General features: G+C 42.8%; 1 protein-coding gene across 4 annotated transcripts in view; it reads right to left on the reverse strand.

Annotated features, from left to right (window-relative positions):
- CTIF (cap binding complex dependent translation initiation factor) overlaps positions 1–22,218 on the reverse strand; it is a 212,212-nt gene that overhangs the window by 65,667 nt on the left and 124,327 nt on the right. For all 4 annotated transcript variants that reach the window (XM_042450144.1, XM_042450143.1, XM_042450142.1 and 1 more), the window contains one exon: positions 21,644–21,720. In XM_042450144.1, the coding sequence (XP_042306078.1) occupies positions 21,644–21,720 (77 nt within the window). The remainder of the gene's footprint in view (positions 1–21,643; positions 21,721–22,218) is intronic.

The raw sequence follows: 22,218 nt of genomic DNA on the forward strand, positions 1-22,218 counted from the left end.
AGCATATATTCTAGTGTTTGTAAACGCTTATATCAAGGCTCTTACCAAGGGGTGGGCTTCATGGGTCAATGAAACACTGCAAAAATCAATTTATTTATTTCTTTTTGTTACTTTGAATTTGTTCCCTGAGAGAAATCCATTTCCAGTGTCACAAAATAAATTTGTTACAGATGGCCCTTCGTATCCATGGATTCTGCATCCACAGATTGAATCATCCACCAAATCTTGATTTTGCCATTTTATATAAGGGACACGTTTTTATTACACCATTGTGTCTAAGGGGATTTGAGCAGCTACGATTTTGGTATCCTGGGGTTCCTTGAACAAAATCCCAGTAGGTACCAAGGAGCCACTGTATGCAGACGTTGCATATACATTCTAGCACTTTGTGCTAGGAAGGAGCCCTGCCCTGGAGAGTCAATGAGAGGAAGCCACTTCTCGGTGCCATTACTATGTGGATGACACCCACCAATTCTATTAGTCTTTTCCACCAAAACTAAGGAAGTTGCTTTGGTCCTAACTCGATGCCTGTTTCAGCAATGGACTGGATGGAGGCTAACATATTGAACTAATCCGATAATACAGATGTTCTCCTGGTCAGCTGAAATCAGGGAATAGGAATTCAGCTAGATATTAGATGAGGTTGCATTCCCTCTGAAGCAACAGGTTTGCAGCTTGAGTGTGCTAGATTCAACTCTGAGCCGGCAGCTCAGGTATCATCAGTGGCCAGGAAGTGCAATGCACAAATCGCTTGGCAGCACATATACCAGAACAGAACTTGGGGGGGGGGGAGCTTTGCACCAACGTGTCCATTCTTTGAGATGTCAAATCGGCCTTGGTGGCAGCACATGTCTTAGTTACATCCTGACTAGATTACTGTAATACACTCTATGTGAGGCTTCCTTTGAAGAGTGTTGGAAAATTCAACTGGACAAAGAGCTGCAGCCAGATTGTAATTGAGACTTGTGTACACACAATCCCTTTGTTGCAATGGCTTCACTGGCTGCCAGTCCATTTTCCAGGCACCAATTCAAGGTGCTGGTTTTGACAATAAAGCTCTATATGTCTCAGGTCCAGTCTGTGCTTTGAGATCTGCTTGGGGAGCCCTTTCTCTCTGTCCCAATCACCTTCACAGGTGGCCTTCTCAGGAGTTGCCCCAGTTCTAGAACCCCTTTCCAGAGAAGTTAGACTGGCACTCTCCCCTATTTCCTTTCACAGACAACTAAAGACTGTCTGTGACTGTATAAGGCCTGTCTCATACAAACAATGAATTGGATCTTGTTAATTGTTGTGCTGGTTTGTATGTGTATGTGTTTATATATGTTTTCAATCTGGTTTTAATTTTTTTAAAATTTTTTAATCTTATTTTAACTTTGAATAGTGTGATTTTTTTAATGATGCTTTTCTAACTTGTTGTAAGCTGTTTGAGTCTCAAACTGGGGAGGAAGGCTAGAAATAAATATAACAACAACGGATATTATTGCCCCCCCCCCCGGGTGAGGAGGCCATAGCTTTCATTAGCTTCTCAATGGTTCCACGCCCAAAAAGAAGTTAAGAATTAGTGGCATAGTTGAATACGCTTTAGTAAGGCTTTCACCTGAATACTGTGGTCCAGTTCTGGGCACTACAATTAAAAAGGATGGGACAAGCCAGAGCGGTTCAAAGGAGGGCAACTAAAATGGTGAAAAAGTCTGGAAACCATGCCCATAAAGAGAGGGACTGGGTAAGTTTGCCTGGAGAAGAGAAAGTTAAGAGGTGTACGACGAAGCCTTGTTAAATATTGAAAGGATCATATTGAGGATGGAGCAAGTTGTTTTCTGCTGGCTCCAGAGACTAGGAACCGGAACAATGGATGCAAGTTACAGCAAAGAGATTCCACCTCAACATGTGGAGGAATGTCCTGACGTAAGAGCTGTTCACACAGTGGGACAACGCTTCCTCCGAGTGTGGTGGGTCTCCTTCTTTGAAAATTTTAAACAAGAGGCTGGACAGCCATCTGTCGGGGTGTTTGATTGTGAGTTTCTGTATGGCAGAATGTGGTTGGACGTAGATCATCTTTGTGGTCTTCCAACTCTGTTCTATAACTACTACGAAATGTACACAGCACAGTCCAAGGTTAATGTTCAAATTCTGGCTTATGCACAGAAGTAAGCAATATAAGGGAGAAAAAAAGTTGTTGCTTCTGCTACTACTACTACTACTTCTACTACTACTGCCGTACATAATACAGTTCAGCAAATTAGTAACTTTGCACTAACTGAATAATCAACAACTATCTTTTTAAATTTAGTTGTTGCAACTATCCCTATCCCTATCTCAAAATCATCCTTACCCCATCCTGAACTTAATGTGTGCTATTTTAAGCTTTCTTACTTTTTTTTTGTTTTTGCACAGAGATATTTTACTTTGCAGCGAACAAATTTGCGCTGACATGCTTTAAAATGTGGCTTTACTGGAGGAAGTGGCCATTACCCTAAGCTGGCAGTGGCTAAAACTGTCCCCCAGGGTGTTGCCAAACCATTCCTGTCCATCAAACTGTATTCCTTGGCACTCAGAGGAGGACAAGCCTTCTTTCTGTGGCTAACTGGCTCTTAATCGTCAAGACTGAACCCTTGTGTTTGGTTAAATGAAGAAGAGCCGACCTGTTCTCTGTGGTAAGGAAGGAATCTGCTTAGGTTTAAAAAAAGGTTGACTGACTTTAAGAGAACTGAATCGCTTACAGAAAACTGGTTGGAAAAACAGGTTAGGGAGCGTTTTCTCAGTTGAACAGTGTTGTCTGGGGTCTTGGGTTACAATGGAAGATTTATCAAGGGAAGAATCATCCCCATGTCTGCATTTCTGTGAGCAATTTGAGTATCCCCATCACTAGCCAACTGTGCCACCAATCCTTAACAAATGCACCCCCATGACAATGGAACATGCTATACCTAGCATCCATGGGCTACCAGCCCATATGTTACGTGGCCTTGAGAATGGAATACAAATAGATACAGCAGACCCTGGTACCTGCTGAAGTTTGGTTCCAGGACCCACCCACAGATACAAATCTGTGAATACTCAAGTCCCACTAAATACAATGACATAGAAAATGGTGTCTATTATGAAAATGGCAAGATCAAGGCGGTGTTTTTTTTTTTTTTTTGGAATGTATATATTTTTGTAATATTTTCAGGCCCTGGATGGTTTGAATCTGTGGATAAAGCATCTTAGAATATGGAGGGTCATCTGTATACTGGTAGGCAATCTAGGCCCTCCAGATGTTTTGGATTGCAACATCCAAAACTCAGTGACCATTGGCCATCCAGCGTGGAGCTTATGGGAGCCATAGCTTCCCAATATTTGGAAGATATGATAAAGCTTCTAGTCTCCTCTCATTGGGGACCTAGTTCTGAACAGAACAGATACAAATGGATGGCATGTGCCAATTTTCCTTATCACGTGTAAAACCTCTTCATTGGTTTCCCATGCACTCATGGTTTAGATTCTGGTAGTAGACTGCAAGTCAAAAGGTAAAAATCTGATGAAGTGAATCGTTATTTTTATCCCACCTACCCCCCTTATACATGCATATTCATGCATCTTTAATGAGATGGAACTGTGTATAAAATAGTGATATTACTATGCCACTGCCCCCGTTTTGCTTCTCTTGACACATCAAGGAAATCACAGGCATTGAGCTCTTCCAAAGATCAAATAACAAAGCAGGAACTAAATTTACTTTAAAACTGTGCCACTCGCCTCCCACCACCCACTTGCATAATCCCACCTGGAGCCCCACAACCATCACAACCTGGTCCTCTTTCATTCTTCCCAGCTTTTACTGTTCTAAATAGTACATGCATCCAAACTATTTCTCTGCTCCTCCCACTTTTCTTTTTCGTTACAGCTGTTTTTATTTACATCTCTGTGAATCTTTAAACCCAGGGCAATAAGCCATCCGTCTGTGTCTTTATTCCCCATAAAACATTTGTAGCATGCAGGGCTTTCAGTCAACAAACAATGGCTGCTCCAGCATTAGCCACAGTAAGCCGCTCAGGGGTTTTTTCAGGAAGGATGAACTAAATTCAGGTTTTCCATAGCATATGGTTGCTTCCGTTTGGGTTGGTGTGTGTTGTGTGTGTGTGTGTGTGTGTGTGTTGTGTATACAATATATAATGCACACCAAGTTCAGGAACATGTGCTAAGCACTTCCAATGAGCTCATTGTCATTAGTTTTGCAACACATATCCTCATAGAAACCTGTAACCAAAGATGGGCTGGTATTCTCAATCATAGTGAAAGACAGCTCCTGCTGCCTATGTGGTCCTCTTGGCCACTCCACCCTATAAGACGGGCTGTGCATCACTTCTTCGAGCACTTGGTGATGTTTTCCTTCACACTTGCCTGTCTTTCCCTTCCTCCTTCTGGCACTGATGATTTATATAACTTGTTGGCAGATATTTTCATCACCAGTTGGGATGTCCATGAACAGCATGACACCATAGGACTTCAGCCAACTCCTGGGAAAGGGGCTTGCGCAGTTACGGAACATGTCCAGATCGAAGACCAAATGCTTCCTGTATCAACTTTTGCTTTATACAGCTTTCCAGTATCTTTCTGTTTTCTAAGAGAATACCAAGGGTTCCTACAGAGCAGCCTTAAATCATGCTCAGCTGTAGCTCTCTCATGGCTGCGAACATTCATGCTACATGGCTCACTGTGCAGACTGATTAATTTTACAAGCTGACTTTTTTCCCCCGCACTGGAAAAATCCAGTTTTAAACCATACAGAAGGACAGTAATTTATTCATTCTGAATTCTTTCTCCCACTCTCCTGTGAGTCATCTACTTTATGTGGGGTCATATCTTCAATGAATAAACCTGAACCCCTGTTTCACCCTGGGAACACCAATACAGAAAACCGATACTAATAGTGGTGTGAGAGAAGCAGAACAATTCATCACAAGGAGTGCTATCGTAGGACTTTCCAATGAGGCAACAAACATCCTGCTTCGGTCAACCCTTGGTAGATAGAATATTTAGGTCCATTCCCAACAATCCCATCACTTGTGCACAGGTTATTTATTTGGCCCAAGAGAGGCCATGATTTGCAGATGTTGCCTACGGCATAGTATTTTTTTCTGCCACAAAATTGTGTGTTCCTCAAACTTTGGCTGATGTGCCAATGGCCCTTATTCTACATCAGGTACTTAGCTTAGCATACTTAATTTACTTAATTCGGTTGTATCCAACTGCAGAAATAATCCAGTCAGACATGATTTTAACTGCTAAACTCCATCCTATTGGATCCGTGGTTCCCAGGGTTCCTGGGTTTTGTGAGACATTTAGCGTTCTCTGTCAGAGAGCTCTGGTGCCACAACAAAACTATAATTCCCAGAATTCAACAGCACTGAGGCCGTGGCAGTTAAAATGGTGTCAAACGGATTATTTGCAGTGAGGATACAGCCAAGTAAACTCTCTTGGGCCAAGTCTCCCAATCCGACAGAAACATTATTCATTTGTGTTCCATTACTTCCTTCTCTCCCACACTGATCTCTGGGAAAATAGCCAATAGTTTCACACAACTGTGGCAACAGGCTCAGAATCATGACCAAGTGACTTTGCATACCTATTTACTCCTCCGTAACTGTTCCATTAAGAATGGGAAAGGGAGCTAATGAAAGAACTACATAAAATCCTAAAGTGTAAGATATACAGCCAGCACTAAGTTAGAATCATCCAAGTCAATGTATTCCCCATCATCAGTATGGATGTGAGAGCTGGACAGTAAAAAAGCAGGTAGGAGAAAATTAATTCATTCAGATATGCTGCTGGAGAAGAGAGCTGAACAGACTATGGGAGCCAAAAGCCAAACAAATGGGTTCTAGAACAAATCAAGCCTGACCTCTCCCTGGAAAGCCCATGGTGTGATCCAGACCGGCCCTGTGGCCGGCCTGGCCCACATACTAGTTGCCCAGGGGGCAGAGCGTCTGCACACCTTGCAACCCTAGTACATGGCGGTACCGTATCATGGCGGCCTCCCATCTATACAGGGCAGCCATGGACTACGTCACGCACATGCCACGTCCAAATGGTGGGACACTGCATGAATCTTTGTGTCGCCCCAGGCTGCTTACGCAGCATGGCTGCGGCACGAGAAGGAGCTCAAAAACAGAGCTCCTTTTGGGCGATGCCTCGTTCCCACAGCCAAAAATGGCTGTGGGAACGACGCCAGGGAGAAATGGGCAGTGGTCCCTTTCTCCCATGGCTGCGGCTCCCGGGGTTTTCCAGGGGCTAAAGCCCCAAGGACACCCCTTTTCCTCACCACAGAGCAGCATTTTTGCCGCTTCTCTGTGGTCCGGAAAAACTCTGGATTGGGGCTGCCGGGCTGCCAGTGAGGCTGCCATGCCCCCACCTGGAGCTAAAAGAGGCAGGTGCAGATTACTAATAGAGGCTGTCATACTTTGGCCACATCAGGATGAAGGAACCCCTCATTCGAAAGACTAATGCTGGGAAAGGTAGAAGATAGTAGAAAGAGAGGAGATTCCAGATGGATAGACCATCAGGGAGACCACAGGACATGAGCCTACAGGACCTGAGGCAGAGAGCAGGTGTGAAAAGGACAAATTACATTTAATAATTTTTATGCCTACCAGAGCGTCTGAGATGTGCAATTTGTTATTGGGGGGAGGGGGAGTAGGGTTGTTAGAGTCAGGTTGAAAAGAAGAGAAGGTGCTGGTTCAAGGTCACCAAATGCAATTTTATGGCTGATGTGTAAACCTAAACTGGATCTCCCCAGTCAAAAAACTCTCAGAGTGGAACAAAGAGTAGCCTTCCAGTGTGTTGGGCTACAAATGCCTGCATTGGCTAAGCTGGCCAGAAATAATGGAGGTTACAGTCCACAAGACTGAGGGCTGGACTTCACCTATGCCTGTTCTAACTCAGTCACACAATGTATCTCTCAATTAATCTTTCCAGGTAAAACACTTCCACCGGCTCCTTGTATCAGTTGATCTCATTGAGGAGAGGATTCATCTGGAGGTGATAGCACAGAAGAATACTTAATCTTAAGGAGTGATTCCCACAGCTCTGGTCTTCCAGTTGTTTTGGACTTCAGTTCCCAGAATTCTTGACGCTGGCCAATCTGTTCAGGCTTCTGCGGAGCTGAAAATTCACAAACACCTGGAAGACCAAAGTTTGGTGTAAGGCTAAGAATGTCACCAATGGGAATGCACTATGCCTCACAAACCTCAATAGGTAGTCAGAGGATGTGCTGCTGCAGTTACCAGTTTAGCAATTGGCAATGATTGAAGGGCCAATATAGACTTTCTCAAAAAGTGTTCACTGTGTGCTTGGCTCTTCACATAAGGATATTGTTTGCTTAGACAGAGGCTGAATCTTTCAGACTGATCATCTCTGCAAATGTCCTTGGCTGTAGGCCAACAGCACAAGCATTCTGCATGAAACTCCCTGGGATCGTGCCAGATAATGAGAATAAATAGTCCCTTCTCACTCCCCTCCCATTTCCCAGTGGGAGGCTACATGTTCAAGATTACTGACCACAGGTTTCTGTCGTAAGTATTTGGACCTTCATGAAATTTAAATTGCTAGTCACTGAAGCCAGTGCTGGTAAATCTTTTTTATCCTTGATACAAAGTGATCTAGGAATCCACCCCATTTTGAGAAACTCAGGCATGGAACAGACCGCCCAAAAAGGGCGGCCTGCTGACGCCTCCTTTTCGCGCTGGCGGGAAGCCTAAGCGGATAAACCACATGGTTTCCCACCGACAAAAAAAGAACCCACAAAAAGCAGGTTCTTTTTGTGGTGCACTTCTGACGCCCGAGTGCGGCCAAAGGCGCACTCATGACATCACAAGTGTGCCACAACATGTGGACGCTAAGCGTCTGTCGCATCAAAATGGTGGTGCCCATATGTACAGGGCACCGCCATGTGTACAGGGCGCCGCCATTTTGCATACGGAGTACGTCCAGGTTAGGGAGTGTCTGCATGGTGCGTGCTCCCTAACTTAGTACTGGCCGCTGCCACGCCACATTTTGCCGGGGAAGGGGAAGAGGAGCAATCACTCCTGTGATGTCACCTACTTGGACATTTTTTAAAAAGTTTCTGTTGGTATTGTAGCATAAGATGTTAAGCATGGCCAGAAAGACTTAATGAAAAATCAACAAACAAAACTGACATGGTTGCGTTTGTTTACCTATTCAAGAGGAGATTATTTTTATTGCAGTGCTACTCAAATTGATTATAGTTTCCTTAATCTATGATTCTAATCTACCTCCTGTAATTGCATCTTTTTCTTTTCGTATTGCCTTCCACTTTACCAAACTTCTCGACTATCAAGTGAGTTACTCATCCCATGATATGGCCAAGTTACCACAAGCCTCAGTTTGATCATTCTGGCTTCTAGTTGAGGGTTCAGGCTTGATGTGCTCTAAATCAAGCCATCTATTTATATTTCTGACAGTCCAGGTATCTACAGCTCTCCTCAGGCATCATAGAATATAGAATCATAGAGTTGGAGAGACTGCAAGGGCCACCCATCCCAACCCCCTGCCATGCAGGAAATGCCAATCACAAGGCATCCCAACAGATGGCCATCTAGCCTCGCTTAAAGACCTCAACGGAAGGAGACTCCACTACACTCCGAGGGAGTTTGTTCCACTGTCGGAACAGCCCTTATTGTCAGGAAGTTCTTCTAATGTTGAGAGTGGAATCTCTTTTTTCTGGAGCTGCATCCAATTTTCCTGGTCCTGTTCTCTGGAGCAGCAGAAAACAAGCTGCTCCTTCTCATATGCATCCCTTCAAATATTTAAACAGGGCATCATCACCTCTAACTTCTTTCCAGGCTAACACCCCTCCCTGAGTCTTCCTATAGGCAAGGTTCCAGACCTTTCACCATTTTAGTCGCCTCCTCGGACAGCTCCAGTTTCTCAATGTCTTTTTTTTTGATTGATTGATTGAAATTTATTTATAACCCCGTTCTATGATCACGGCGGTTTACAAAACAAAATGAAAATACGATCAGTACAGATTAAAGATTCTCCCCCTGGGAACGCCGCTCTGGCACAAGGAAGAGTCTCTTGGGCGCTCTGCCATGGAAAGCGGGCGGGCGGGCAGTTAGGAAGGAGAGCCTCTTTCTTCGGCTAGCCTGATGGTACGGGGCCAGCCTTCTCTCTCCTCAGAGCGAAGATGACAGTTAGGGAGAGGAGCCGTCTTCAGGCAGCCTGATGGTACGGGCCGCCTTCCTCTCCTCAGGCCGAATAACAGTTAGGGAGGAGGAGCTCTGTCTTCAGGCCAGCCCCTGATGGTACTGGGCCAGCCTCCCTCTCTCAGAGGCGAACGTGACGTTAGGGAGGAGGGCCTCTGTCTTAGCCAGCCCCTGATGTACGTGGTACTCGGGATACGAATACCCCGTTACGAATTTCGGGATACGAAAAAAATCCCATGGAAATACTGTTCCGGGTTACGAATGTTTTTTCGGGTTACGAAAATTTTGGTGCTTTCGGGCTATTCACACGAATCGCGGCTTTTCCCCATTACGCCTATGGTTTCGCTGCAAGGCTTTTGGGTTACGAAAGCGCCGGGAAACGAATAATTCGTAACCCGAGGAGCACTACTGGCCAGCCTTCCTCTCCTCAAGGCCGAACGATGACAGTTAGGGAGGGAGGAGCTCTGCTTCAGCCGCCCCTGATGGTACTGGGCCAGCCTTCTCTCTCCCAGAGCCGAACGATGACAGTTAGGGAGGGAGGAGCCTCTTCCTTCAGCCAGCCCCATGGTACTGCGGGCTCTCTCTCCCTCAGAGGCCGAACGATGACAGTTAGGGAGGGAGGAGCCTCTTTCTTCAGGCTAGCCCCTGATGGTCTTTTTGAATTGTGGTGCCCAGAACTGGACACAATATTCCAGGTGGGGCCTGACCAGAGCAGAATACAGTGGCACTATTACTTCTCTTGATCTAGACACTATACTTTTATTGATGCAGCCTAAAATTGCATTGGCCTTTTTAGCTGCCGCATCACACTGTTCACTCATGTTCAACTTGTGGTCTACCTGGACTCCCAGATCCCTTTCACATGTACTGTAGTTTCATTCAGCCAGGTGTCCCCCATCCTATATCTGTGCATTTTATTTTTCTGTCCTAAGTGCAGTACCTTACATTTCTCCATGTTGAATTTCATTTTGTTAGCTTTGGCCCAGCTTTCTAGTCTACTCAGGTCATTTTCATTGTTGATCCTGTACTGTGGAGTATTAGCTATTCCTCCTAATTTGGTGTCATCTGCAAATTTGATAAGTATGCTCCCAATTCTGTCATCCAGGTCATTGATAAAGATGTTGAATAGCACTGGGCCCAGGACAGAGCCCTGTGGGACCCCACTGGTCACTTCTCTCCAGGATGAAAAGGTGCCATTGTTGAGCACCCTTTGGGTTCGGCCGGTCAACCAATTACAGATCCATGTAACAGTTACTTTGTCTAGCCCACATTTTACAAGCTTGTTTGCAAGAATGTCATGGGAAACCTTGTCAAAGGCCTTACTGAAATCAAGATATACTATATCCACAGCATTCCCTTCATCTACCAAGCTGGTAATTTTATCAAAGAAAGAGATCAGATTTGTCTGGCATGACTTGTTTCTCTGAAACCCATGTTGACTTTTTGTGATTATGGCATTGCTTTCTAGATGTTCACAGACTCTCTGTTTAATGATCTGCTCCAGAATCTTTCCTGGTATTGATGTCAGACTAACTGGACGATAATTGTTGGGATCCTCTTTTTCCCCCTTTTTGAAGATGGGAACAATGTTTGCCCTCCTCCAGTCTGCTGGGATTTCTCCTGTTTTCCAGGAGTTTTCAAATATGATTGCCAATGGCTCAGATATTACATTTGCCAGTTCTTTTAGTACCCTTGGATGTAGTTCATCTGGTCCTGGAGACTTATTCTTTTAGATTAACAAGGTATTCCTCTACTATCTCTTTACTTATTCTGTGCTGAAATTCCCCTGTTCTGTCCTCTGCTCCATTATCCTCAGGTTGAGCACCCTTTGCCTTTTCTGAGAAGAGTGAGGCAAAGAAGGGGTTGAGTAATTCTGCCTTTTCTCTGTCTTCTGTTAACATTTTGCCATCTTCTCCACGCAGTGGCCCTCCCATTTCCTTCTTCTTCCTTTTGCTGCGGACATATCCAAAAAATCTCTTTTTATTCTTTTTAACCTCTCTAGCAAGCCTGAGTTCATGCTGCGCTTTAGCTTTTCTGACTTTACCCCTACATATGCCTGCTATTTCTTTGAATTCCTTTTTTGTGATTTCCCCCTTTTTCCATTTCTTATACATGCTCCATTTAAAACTTAGCTCGGTTGAAAGTTCCTTAGTCATCCATTCTGGTTTCTTGAGACACCTCCCATTTTTCTTTCTCACTGAAACTGTTTGAAATTGTGCCTTCAGTATCTCCCTTTTGAGAAACTCCCATCTGTCCTGAACTCCCTTCCCTTTTAGTATTTCTGACCACAGGATCACCCTCAATACTTCTCTAAGTTTACTGAAATCCGCTCTCCTAAAGTCTAGAATGTGTGTCTGACTATGCCTGACTTCTCCATTCCATTGTATAACAAACTCCAGGAGAACATGGTCACTTCCACCTAATGATCCCACCACTTGCACCCCATTAACCAAGTCATCCTTGTTGGTTAGGATTAGATCTAAAATAGCTGATCCCCTTGTTGCCTCTTCCACCTTTTGGACAATGAAATTGTCTTCCAGGCAAGTGAGCAATTTGCTAGACCTTGAGGATTTTGCTGAGTTTGACTTCCAGCAAATATCAGGGTAGTTGAAGTCACCCATCACTACTACATCTCTCTTTTCTGACTGTGTGGTCATCTGTTCTAGAAAGATATAATCCAATTCCTCAGTCTGACTGGGGGGTCTGTAGTAGACTCCCACCGTAACATCCCTGTTGTTTCCCCGCCCTTTAATCAGCATCACATTTCAAATGAGAAGATTTTTTTCCCAATCAGCTTTTTTCACTGTCCAGCATTCAGAACCATAAGTAGAAATCAGAAATATGATGGCACTGATGATCCTGACTTTGGTATTCAATCATGTATCTTTATCTAGTTCCTTCATATTCTCTGTGAGAGCCAATTTTGGGGGGATTTTTCTGCCACCAAAACTTTCATGGTTTCAATGTCTGACAAAGATATATTCTCTAAGTCATTTGGATAGAAGTTATGAACAAGCTTTTATGAATTGTTTTATTTATTATTGTTTTATTTTTGACTGAAGCAGGGGAAAGAACATTAGTTGTTGAATTAGTCTTTTATTGATGAAATCTTTTAGTATTAAATTATGTACTTCCTATTGTTTCAGTGACTTTGGGGTTTTTGTTATATTGATTTGTTTCCTTTCAAGTGTAAGTTGCTTCAAAACTGCTTTTCTGTGAGATTTAATACTACTGCTACTACTACTACTACTACTAATAATAATAATAACGATAATACACAAAAGAGAATAAGGCCCATTAACCACAATTGGCATTAAGTTCCCAGTAGATATCCTTAATGTGTGCCACAAGTGTTTTGACATATATTCTATTTTCAGCCAAAGTGTGATGGAAGTGGTTTTGACACACATCGAGATTATGACTGTCCTTTACTACTAAAATGTATGTTGAAATCACTTCTGCCACTTCAAAATGTCAGTCTATTGTCACCCTTACTTATAGTTAAGTGTGGATGTTTGCTAACTGTCTGCTCTTCAGATTATCCTAATGTTACGAGTTAATGGCATGGATGAAGCCATCTGTGGGTATACATGTTGAAGCTACTGAAGAAAATACAGTTGCTGATATGTTGCATTCATGATAACATAAATTCAGAATAGTAAAAAACTAATTGATAAGACTAAAGTCCAAAATACACTGTGGAAATAATCCAGTTCGAGACCACTTTAACTGTCCTTGCTCAGGGAATCCTGGGAACTGTAGTTTATTACAGCACCAGAGATCTCTGACAGGGAAGGCTAAATGTCCCACAAAACTACAGTTTCCAGAATTCCCTAGCACTGAGCCAGAGCAGTTAAAGTGGTCTCAAACTGGATGATTTCTGCAGTGTGTTTTGGGCCTAAATGATACTATTTGGTCCTGCAAAATAGAATGTCCTCTCTTCCCCCCTCCCCCTTTAAAAGCTCATGGACCAAACATCATCCCGACTGTTGGCAAAAAAAATCTGCATATACTATCCTTTATCTTCTAAAGTTTAAAGCCAGCAGACCTGTCTTCACAAAGTCAGTGACTACTTAGACCAATGATCTGTGTGAGGTCCATACTTGGCAAGTAAGAAAGTTCCTCTTCTTGTGTTTGCAATTTCCTCTGTTCGTTTCTTTCTGTAAAGATTCTGCTGAGCTGCTAAGCACAATGGCAGTCCTTCATGCTTCTTTAGAATACAATGGATGTCCCTTGTTTTATGCTCTCAAATTCTAAAAGTATCCCTCATTTTCTGCAACATCTGACCTGAGAACTCTGCTTCCAACCCAACTGTACTGCCAGTTCAGAGTCAAGGAAGAGGAAAAGTAGTTCACAATGACTTCACTGTCTCTTCCAGTGTGTAGAGAATGTTTGATGGTTGCCCAGCAACTACTGAATACTTTCATCCAGGATAAATTGCCATTGCAGTGTTCTAGAAGAAAATCTGATAAAGCAAGAGTGGAGATGCACACAAGCACCATCCACCTCGCTGCTATACTCCACTGCTCCTAAACCTAATTCCCCCATAGTGATGTAGAAAGAGGCACAAGAATCTAAAAGTGGTGGCCAATGTCCACTTGAAAATCTGGAGCTGCCACTATTAAATTATTATGCTTTGCCACATGAACCTTTACTCCCTCTTCCTGTCCATCTTAGAACGATCATGAACTCTGCTCTCTGGTTTCATTGCTTTAGACCACTGGTACAGAGCTGTTGTGCATTCTCAAGCCACAAGCCCTATGCAGACAGTCTGCCTGCACCTGTGAAGATTAAAAATGTAGCAGGGGAGAGAGAATTAATAGACCTTGTCTCCAACATCCTCCAGTGAATGATTCTTTTGTAGATCTTCTGCACATCTTTGTGCACTGCACATGGAGGTCAACTGGAGCAGGAGGCTGTAAGCAAGTTCAGCCACATGTGGTCATGAAGGTGAGTCACAGCAGACCACAAACACAGAAAGATCTTTAAAGATAACTGCACATCTGAAGCTGCCTGCCATTTTAATCTTCCCACATGCAAGTTGCATGTTTGCAGAAACTGCACCATACTGTAGACCAATGCTTTTTCTGTTCGCAAGGAAGACAGAGCTTAATCACAATGCTCAATTACTGTGAAAAACCAGATCATGTCAAATGGACCTGGAATGTAGACTTCCCACCTGACAGCACCCAGTTCTGACTTGTTTATTGTACTATCTACTCTGATCTATGTGGCTTCGTGGCACTTCTATTAAATTGATGATGTTAGGTGCCTTCAAGTCATTTCTGACTTATGATGACCCTAAGACATATCTATTATGAGGTTTTCTTAGCAAGATTTCTTCAGCGTGGGTTTGCCATTGCCTTCCCCTGAGGCTGTAAGAGTGTGACTTGCTCACAGTCACCCACTGTATTTCTGTGGCTGAACATGGATTGGAACACTCATCTCTCAGATTGCTAGTCTGATGCTTAAACCACTATATCATGCTAGCTCTTGTTCTCTGGTTGGCATTTTTCAGATTTGTAGAAGTACAAAAATAAAATCTTGCCAGAAGAAGGAAAGAGATCTAAGGAGAGGGAGAAACCTCAATGAAAACTGAGATTACTCAGGGGTGCTGACTGATCACTGAGGAGCAGGGTGCTGTTCAAGATCTCCCTTATAAAATACCTGAAAATATTTTTTTCCCTTTTTTTTTCCCCCCCCCCCCCCTTTCATGTCACATCTTTTAGATTTCATGTCATTGTTATACAAGGTAAACCACCTTGGCTACCTTGGAAGAAATAAAGTATGTACATGGGATAAAGAAAGACTTATATATGTAAAGTTGGTACCAGTTTCCCCCTGCATGTTGTGGCACATGGCACAATCTTTCAATCCTTGAAAGTTATCAGAGCACAAAGGAATTGGCTCTACAGGATCACAGGAATCACTGGCTCTTTCTTTATTTTTTGCTGAAAAATAAATGCCCTCTCTACCATGCCTCAGAAAAGAAACTATCTGGAACAATGCTACTCATAGTGTGCCTACTACAAATATCACACAAAGAGCAATAGCCACAAAAGGAAATCCAGCTTAATTGTAGCAGTTAATCAGAGCAGGTGGTTTAAAGTCCATGAGGGACTGTAAAAAGCAACTTCAATGAAAAAAAGGGAGGGAGCAAAGTTGACTGGAGATCTCTCAGTTATTTTGCCGGTGATGAAGAATTGACTTAATTATAAAAGGCAGTCAGTTGATGTACAGCAGCTACACTAAAGGCTCTGAGATACATCTACCACCCCCAAATTGGCCAGATGTGGTGGATGACAACATGGTGGGTTCAGGGGCTGCACTGGTTTTCAGGGGCATTGGAAGACTAACCTTCCTCCAAAACCTTTGACATGTTTTTGTCCCCAAGTTCCCCCAGATAGGATTGCTAGGCTGAAAACTGAAGAGAACTCCAGTAACTTTAATGATTGTGCAGAAGAAGGAATTTCAGCAGGGACTGCATGTTATGCAAGCAACACCTGCTGAAATCCCTCTTCTACACAACCATGTACCAGATTTCCCTTATATCTGGATTCTAGGAACAGTCATCCCATCTAAAGGGCAATGTATCTCCATGTGCCATGCATGTGATCTGAGGTGAGGTTAGGGTGCAGCAGCAGGGACATAAAACATTCTTAGTGAGTCTTCCTCATGTATGCTAGTGACTCTACCTACAATCTATTTATTTCAAAGCATGCTCTGCTCCTTTTCTGTTCCAAATGACTACTCAAATTGCAGAACAAGATAAATAGGACATAACATTAAAACATGAAAATAACCAATTATTCCCCGAAAACATTGTTCAAAAATCATCCATTGTGGAATCACACTCAGCTTCTAAAACAAACAAAAAAAAATTGATTTTTTAAAGAGGGTATGTGTGTGCCTAAAATAGGCTGGGCTGTATGTATGTATTATATTTCTGTGACAAACTGTGTTCCCCTAGAGGCTTCTGGGAGCAATTTGCCATTTGCCATTGAGTGTTGGAAGGGATCCCTGTTCACTGCATTGTGGCCACAGTGGCCACATTATGTCCACCAATTAGTCCTCATTGGCTTTCTAGACCATCTAATTAACCAGACCGGCAAGCTCTAGTACCTATTCCAGCCATTTTCCAGGATTGTGGATTATGTGCTTCTTGCTAAGAGAATAGGAATTAGACAAGCACTGGTGGTACAGCCCTATTCTCCAGGTTGAAATGATCCAGTCCAGGACTACTAACTGTTGACTCTTGTTCTAGTAATTCAGTGGTGGGCAGCTGGTAGCCCTCCAGATGTTGCTGGAATACACCTCCCATCAGACTTAGCCTATATAGCCAAGGTGAGGAATGGTGAAAACTGCAGTTCTACAACAACTGGAGGACCATAGGTTGTCAGCCCTTGTCTTAATCTCATGCAGCGCAATCCCTTTGAAGGTTGATATAGTTATGAAATCCCACCGAGTTACTTCCAAGTCACATCATATAGCTGAGTGGACAACAGCAAGAGTTGCACCAATTTTCTGGCCACAGAACTCTCGGGGGGGGGGGGGGCACAGGGATTTCAAAACTGCTATTCTATGATTCCCTGCTCTCACATACCTGGAAATGGAAGAAATCCATTACTTTTAGTATTGGGAGTGGGATACATATATATTTAATTTTAAAGAGTTTCTTGCCCCCCCAACCTATTTAAAAGCTGAATTCACACTCCTGGAAGTTTTCAGGCAGTGGCGTCACTGGGGAGGGGTGCAGTCTGCAGCGAGTGACACCATTATAAGAAGTGACACTGGGCAACAGCGAGGCATCCCATGGCCCTTTCCCCATAACTAAAGTGGGGATTCTTCTTGGTGTGCTGCCTCCTCTTTTGGCAGGGAGGACAGGGCTGAAGCTGCAGGCCTTTCTCTCTGCTTCCTCCACCTGCAGCCTCCCCCTCCCAATCTATCTGGCTCTTTTCCACCGCTGTCCTCTGGGGTGGGTGGTTGTTGTTTGCTATGACTTCTTCTTTCCTTGAGGGTAGAGACGTTTTCTTATTAACAAACTGATCTTGGGAGCATGCTGTCATTGCTGTCTTGTCTGGGGGTGAGGACAACAGTGGCAGGATGTTGGGTTCCCCAAAATGAGACCTTCCTTCTCATCCACACACCATGCCAGGAGGTCCATTGGTAGCTCCACTGTTTGAGGGGGGAGGAATTTGGGGGGGGGGGGGGCAAAAAAATGATCTGTAGATTTTGGAGAAGTCAAGGGCTGCAAAAACAGCTCTCAGAAGGCAGGCCCATACTTTGCCCACTCCTGTCACATAGGATTGCAATCCAGGTCACTGAAAGAGAAACACACTCTCTTCTTCAGACAACCCAGTAATCAAAATGGAAATGAATGGAATGGGTCACCAGGAATTTTCAAAACTGCTTTGCCTGTTTCCAAAAAGGAAAAAACAACAAGCTATGTATATTTGTTAACAGCTGGTCCAAGGGTTTAGAGGAAAGGAGGGTGTCCTTTCCTCAAGATGTGAAGTTAATTAAAAAAAAAAAATGAAAGAGGGCAAAAACCCAACCAAGAACCAAGAAGAAAACAAAACAAAACTATCAGGTTAGTTTTACTTGATCATTTAAGTGTAAAGCCAAGCTAACAGTAGGAAAGCCACCTGGCCAATACTAGACTGGAAAGTTAGGGACATGTTTGTAATCCTGTTATTTAACAAATAAATGTTGTTTAGGGTTGAGAACAATCAAAAGGGGGGATGGGAAAAAACTGATGATCTTAGATTCTTTCTTTTCTTATGTGGATCTAGTTCATACAAGCAATACTACCCACAACCTGCTACGATAACAACAGAATGGTTCTTATTTCTCTCTTTCCTTCCAACCAACAACAGTGATTATACTATTTATGGGAAGACAGCATGGCACTTTACACCAAGGTATATCACAAATTCATCAAGCTCAGCAGCTTTTTAAGATTTTAGATAGGAGTTCTGTGCATTTCAAATATACTGTGATATTATACAAAGAACTCAGGGCTGTTTACCCACGGCTGGTATTTAATAGTATTAACATTCCTTTTCATTTTAGATGGCAATGGCATTACAGTACTTCAGTTGATTAAAAATATTAGCCACAGCATGGAAATAAAACATTAGAAATTACATAACGAGGTCCTATATGTTGGGCCAAGACTATTTGAAGGCTGGTATCTCCCTATATAAAAGAGCCAGTTTAGTGTAGTGGTTGAAGCATTCAACTATGACTCTGGAGACCAGGGTTTGATTCCCTGCTCAGCCATGGAATCCCTCTAGGTGACCTTGGGCAAGTCATACATTCTCAGCCAGGGACGTAGCCAAGGGGGGGGGTTCTTGGGGTCCGGACCCCCCTTCCATTAGAAAAATGAATGATGTGTGCTGCTGCGCCGCCGCGCCCAAGCCCCATTATAATGGTGGCACTTAGTCTGGACCCCCCCCTTCCTAAAATCCTGGCTACGTCCTTGTCTCAGCCCTAGAAAATCCTGAGATAGGGTTATCTTAGAGTTGGTATAAGTCAAAAATGACTTGAAGGCACACAAAATCAACATTATTCACCACCCGTATTGCTAGTTTTAATAATATTTCTAAGCTTTGTACTTAGCCCTGATGGATCTGGATCACTTCCTTCTTATTCTGGAAACCTAGATGTAAGCCTAGGTGGCAGCCTGCATGTCTATCTCTAAATTTCACCCTGACAGAGCCACTACCAAACAGCTCCAATGGCCAATATCTCTATAACCCCACTGTAAAGTATTAGCATGGCTTTGCATTGCTTCAGCATAGGCATTAAACATAGTCATCTTCTTCAAATGCATGGGAACAGACTGCCCATCTTGTGACAGAGGGCAAGATTCAGTGCCAAGTCATGAAACTATGAGTTCAAAGATGGGAGGTGATCAATTCCTGATGTAAGAAGGAGAATAAGTCATTACTCAGCACCAGAGCAGTTGCTTTCTAGGAAGAAGGTCCTGGATTTCAATATACAACACAATTCAAAGCTCCGACATGCTTGTCTACTAGACACAGAACAAAATGAAGATTCAGAACATGTTTTGACTTGGGAGTTCTTCTAAATTACATAGTTGATCTATATAATACTGAAGAAGGCATGCAGGTTTAACTCAGTTGTGGGACAAAGAGGGGCTCCAAATCCATGTTTGTTTAGCCCCTCAAGGAAATAACTACCCAAACCATTACAAACTGCTCCCAGAAGTAACAACTGGGCTTATTCATATCTTGTAACCCCCCAAAACTTTAAAAAACTACCACAAGCCAGTCTTGCTCATTTTTGGTTATTAAACTTCAGGTGTAAATGTCAGGAATGATGGGAGTTGTAGCTCTTCACCTCTGGCTTGAACTCACCACCTGGTTGTGCACCGCGCTGACCAGTTTTGGCCAGTGGTTATAGCTTAGCAAGAGTTACAGAGAATAGGCTGAAGACCCTGACAAACTCTCCAAGCCTTCTCACTCTTGCTTCCACAGAAGTCTTCACCCTTCTTCAGGATCCAGCTGGTTCTTGTAGCTTCACCCAAGACACCAGACAACTCAGTAGTCTTAAATAAAAGATCTACTTTATTCTACTATATACAGCTCCAAAACTATCCAACACAACTCCAATACAATAATACTCCTCTACTACTACTACCCACTCTACAACCCACACAATCCACTACTACAACCCACAAAATACATTGGGATTCATAGTCATTATTATAGTCAATGCAAGTTACCACCCACTGTTGTCTGTTTCCACCCAGTAGGCGTGTACAACATTCTCATTGGTTCTCTTGGTTCATCCTACAATTAATGATTTCATCATCTCAGCCTTGACCACTTAACAATTGTCAGGTGTGTCCAATTATTCACTTTGCATTTCTTGTCCTTGGCATTCAGGACTTGTTAATTGTATTACCATTTACACCTGTGTGGTTCCTAATTGGCTTCTGCTGAGTCACCCTGACTCTCACATACATGTTTTATTTCATATACTGTATAACCCATGTTGCTTTTTTCCTTGACAGTAAATTTTAATAGTGAAGCATTTTAAACCAATAAACTAAAGCATTTTAAAAAAAATAAAACCGGTGTAGCTTCAGTGTAAGGATATATTTTTTTATATCTAAGCGGGCTGCTGTGTATCGTTGCAAAAGGGAATGGGTGACAAAATGTGTCTTTCCTCTGAGCAACATTTGGATCCTTTTGTTTACAAATTTTATGGATCCTAAGTGATGTTAATGATCCAAATTCCAGACTGACTGCAGTGGAATCAAGATCATCTTTAACAGGTAAGAAACCTTCCCTATTGTAAAACAATAACCAAGAATCTAGTGGCACCTTACAAACCAGCATATTTTATGTGCCATAACGTTTTGTGGACTGTGACCTGCTTCATAAATTGCATCACTGATAATTGTCCAATATGTTTTGAAGAACAGGGCCAAGATCCTTTTTGACTGTAAAGCACTACCAAAGTACTAACACTGGAGATTTCAAGAGAGTGATGGCTGCTAGTACACTCCTGTGGCCAGCTAGTAGCCATTGGGGTCAGGAGCATAGTTGTACCCAGGCAGTCATGTGCCTGTTGCATACCCTGAAAAAAGCTCTGTGAAAGGTGGTACTGAATACCTCCTTGTACAATGCCTGAAAAAAGACCATAGAAGGGTACAATTCTCAGTTACACCAGCATATGTCAGCAAGAGGATTCTGGTCCAGGTCTGGTGGCTGAGAGGGTTCCAGATACTTGCATGAAATTGATCCCTCTCTTCTTGGCAGATCTGCTGGCTAGAAAGTTCAGTTTTGAGTGGCAGACAAAACTGAACTTCACCAACGTGGTTCATGTCTACCAGACTTTTACAATCTGACTAGCTTGGAGTCATATATAAAACATTGGACCTTCTGTTTCTGTGATTTGGCTCACAATTTTTCTTTTCTTGACCTTTCCTGGAAAATAACAGTTCCCTTAGTGGTGGGGATTCTCCTTCTGTTTATTTGCCCATGAAACATGGTTCATCTCTAGAAGAGGCCTATTAATGAAAGCCACCTCTCAGTTCCCGGAGATACTCTCTACAGAGAACTCTCAGTAATCACCAATAATTCCATATGCAGAGAGAGCTTGTAGCATCTTTGAGACCAATTGAAAGAAGTTGGCAGCATGAGCTTTTATAGACTTAAGTCTACTTCCTCAGATGCATTTAGTCTCAAAGGTGCTACAAGATCTCTCTGCATACTGATTCTACAGACTAACATGGCTATATCTTCGAATTCTACCAATAATTCCATAGTTCAAGTGTAAAAAATTGGCACATAAGATTTAATTTCAAATTTTGATTTGATACTGAAGCACATACACAAATAACACACACAATCACTCAGGAAAAAGACATTTACAAACAGATTTTTGGGAATTCTTTCTCCTACCTCCGGTCATTCCTTCTTCTCCTGAATAATTTTTTGGTGTGTGCAATTTCAGCTTCATGTGGCAAAGGGTGATAGCCCTAGCATAGGAAATGAAGAAGGGAAGGGGAAGACAGTCACTAATTTGAAAAAGGAAACATAAAACATATGTCTTAATATATATGACAAAGAGCAGGACATTTGGAATTCCTTGGCGCCTGTGTCTTCATAACCAACTAGAGCAGAGTCATCCATTTCAATTACCTTTGAATTACTGGAACAAAATGAATGAACTGTGACTTGAGACAGAATCACACACTGTTAACAAAATCAGCTTTGTTTTTGTTGTGATGATGATATGATGATGACACTATTAGTGTTGCCAAATTGGACCAGGGTCAGGACTCCTGTAACTAATCCTTAAGAGATTTTGGAGAAGGGTAAGGTAATATAAAGCTCTATCGAGTAGGATGAAGGTATCTATACTCTCTCGCTTTCCAAATTCCAGGTTTCAGCCAAAGCCATCCAGTGATAAGAATAGAGCTGGGCCCCCTCCCTCTGCCTTCATTGGTAAGCTATAGCCATATTGGGAGAGGATT

Source organism: Sceloporus undulatus, chromosome 2 (assembly GCF_019175285.1).
Source record: "Sceloporus undulatus isolate JIND9_A2432 ecotype Alabama chromosome 2, SceUnd_v1.1, whole genome shotgun sequence".
In the NCBI taxonomy this organism is placed as follows: Eukaryota; Metazoa; Chordata; class Lepidosauria; order Squamata; family Phrynosomatidae; genus Sceloporus; species Sceloporus undulatus.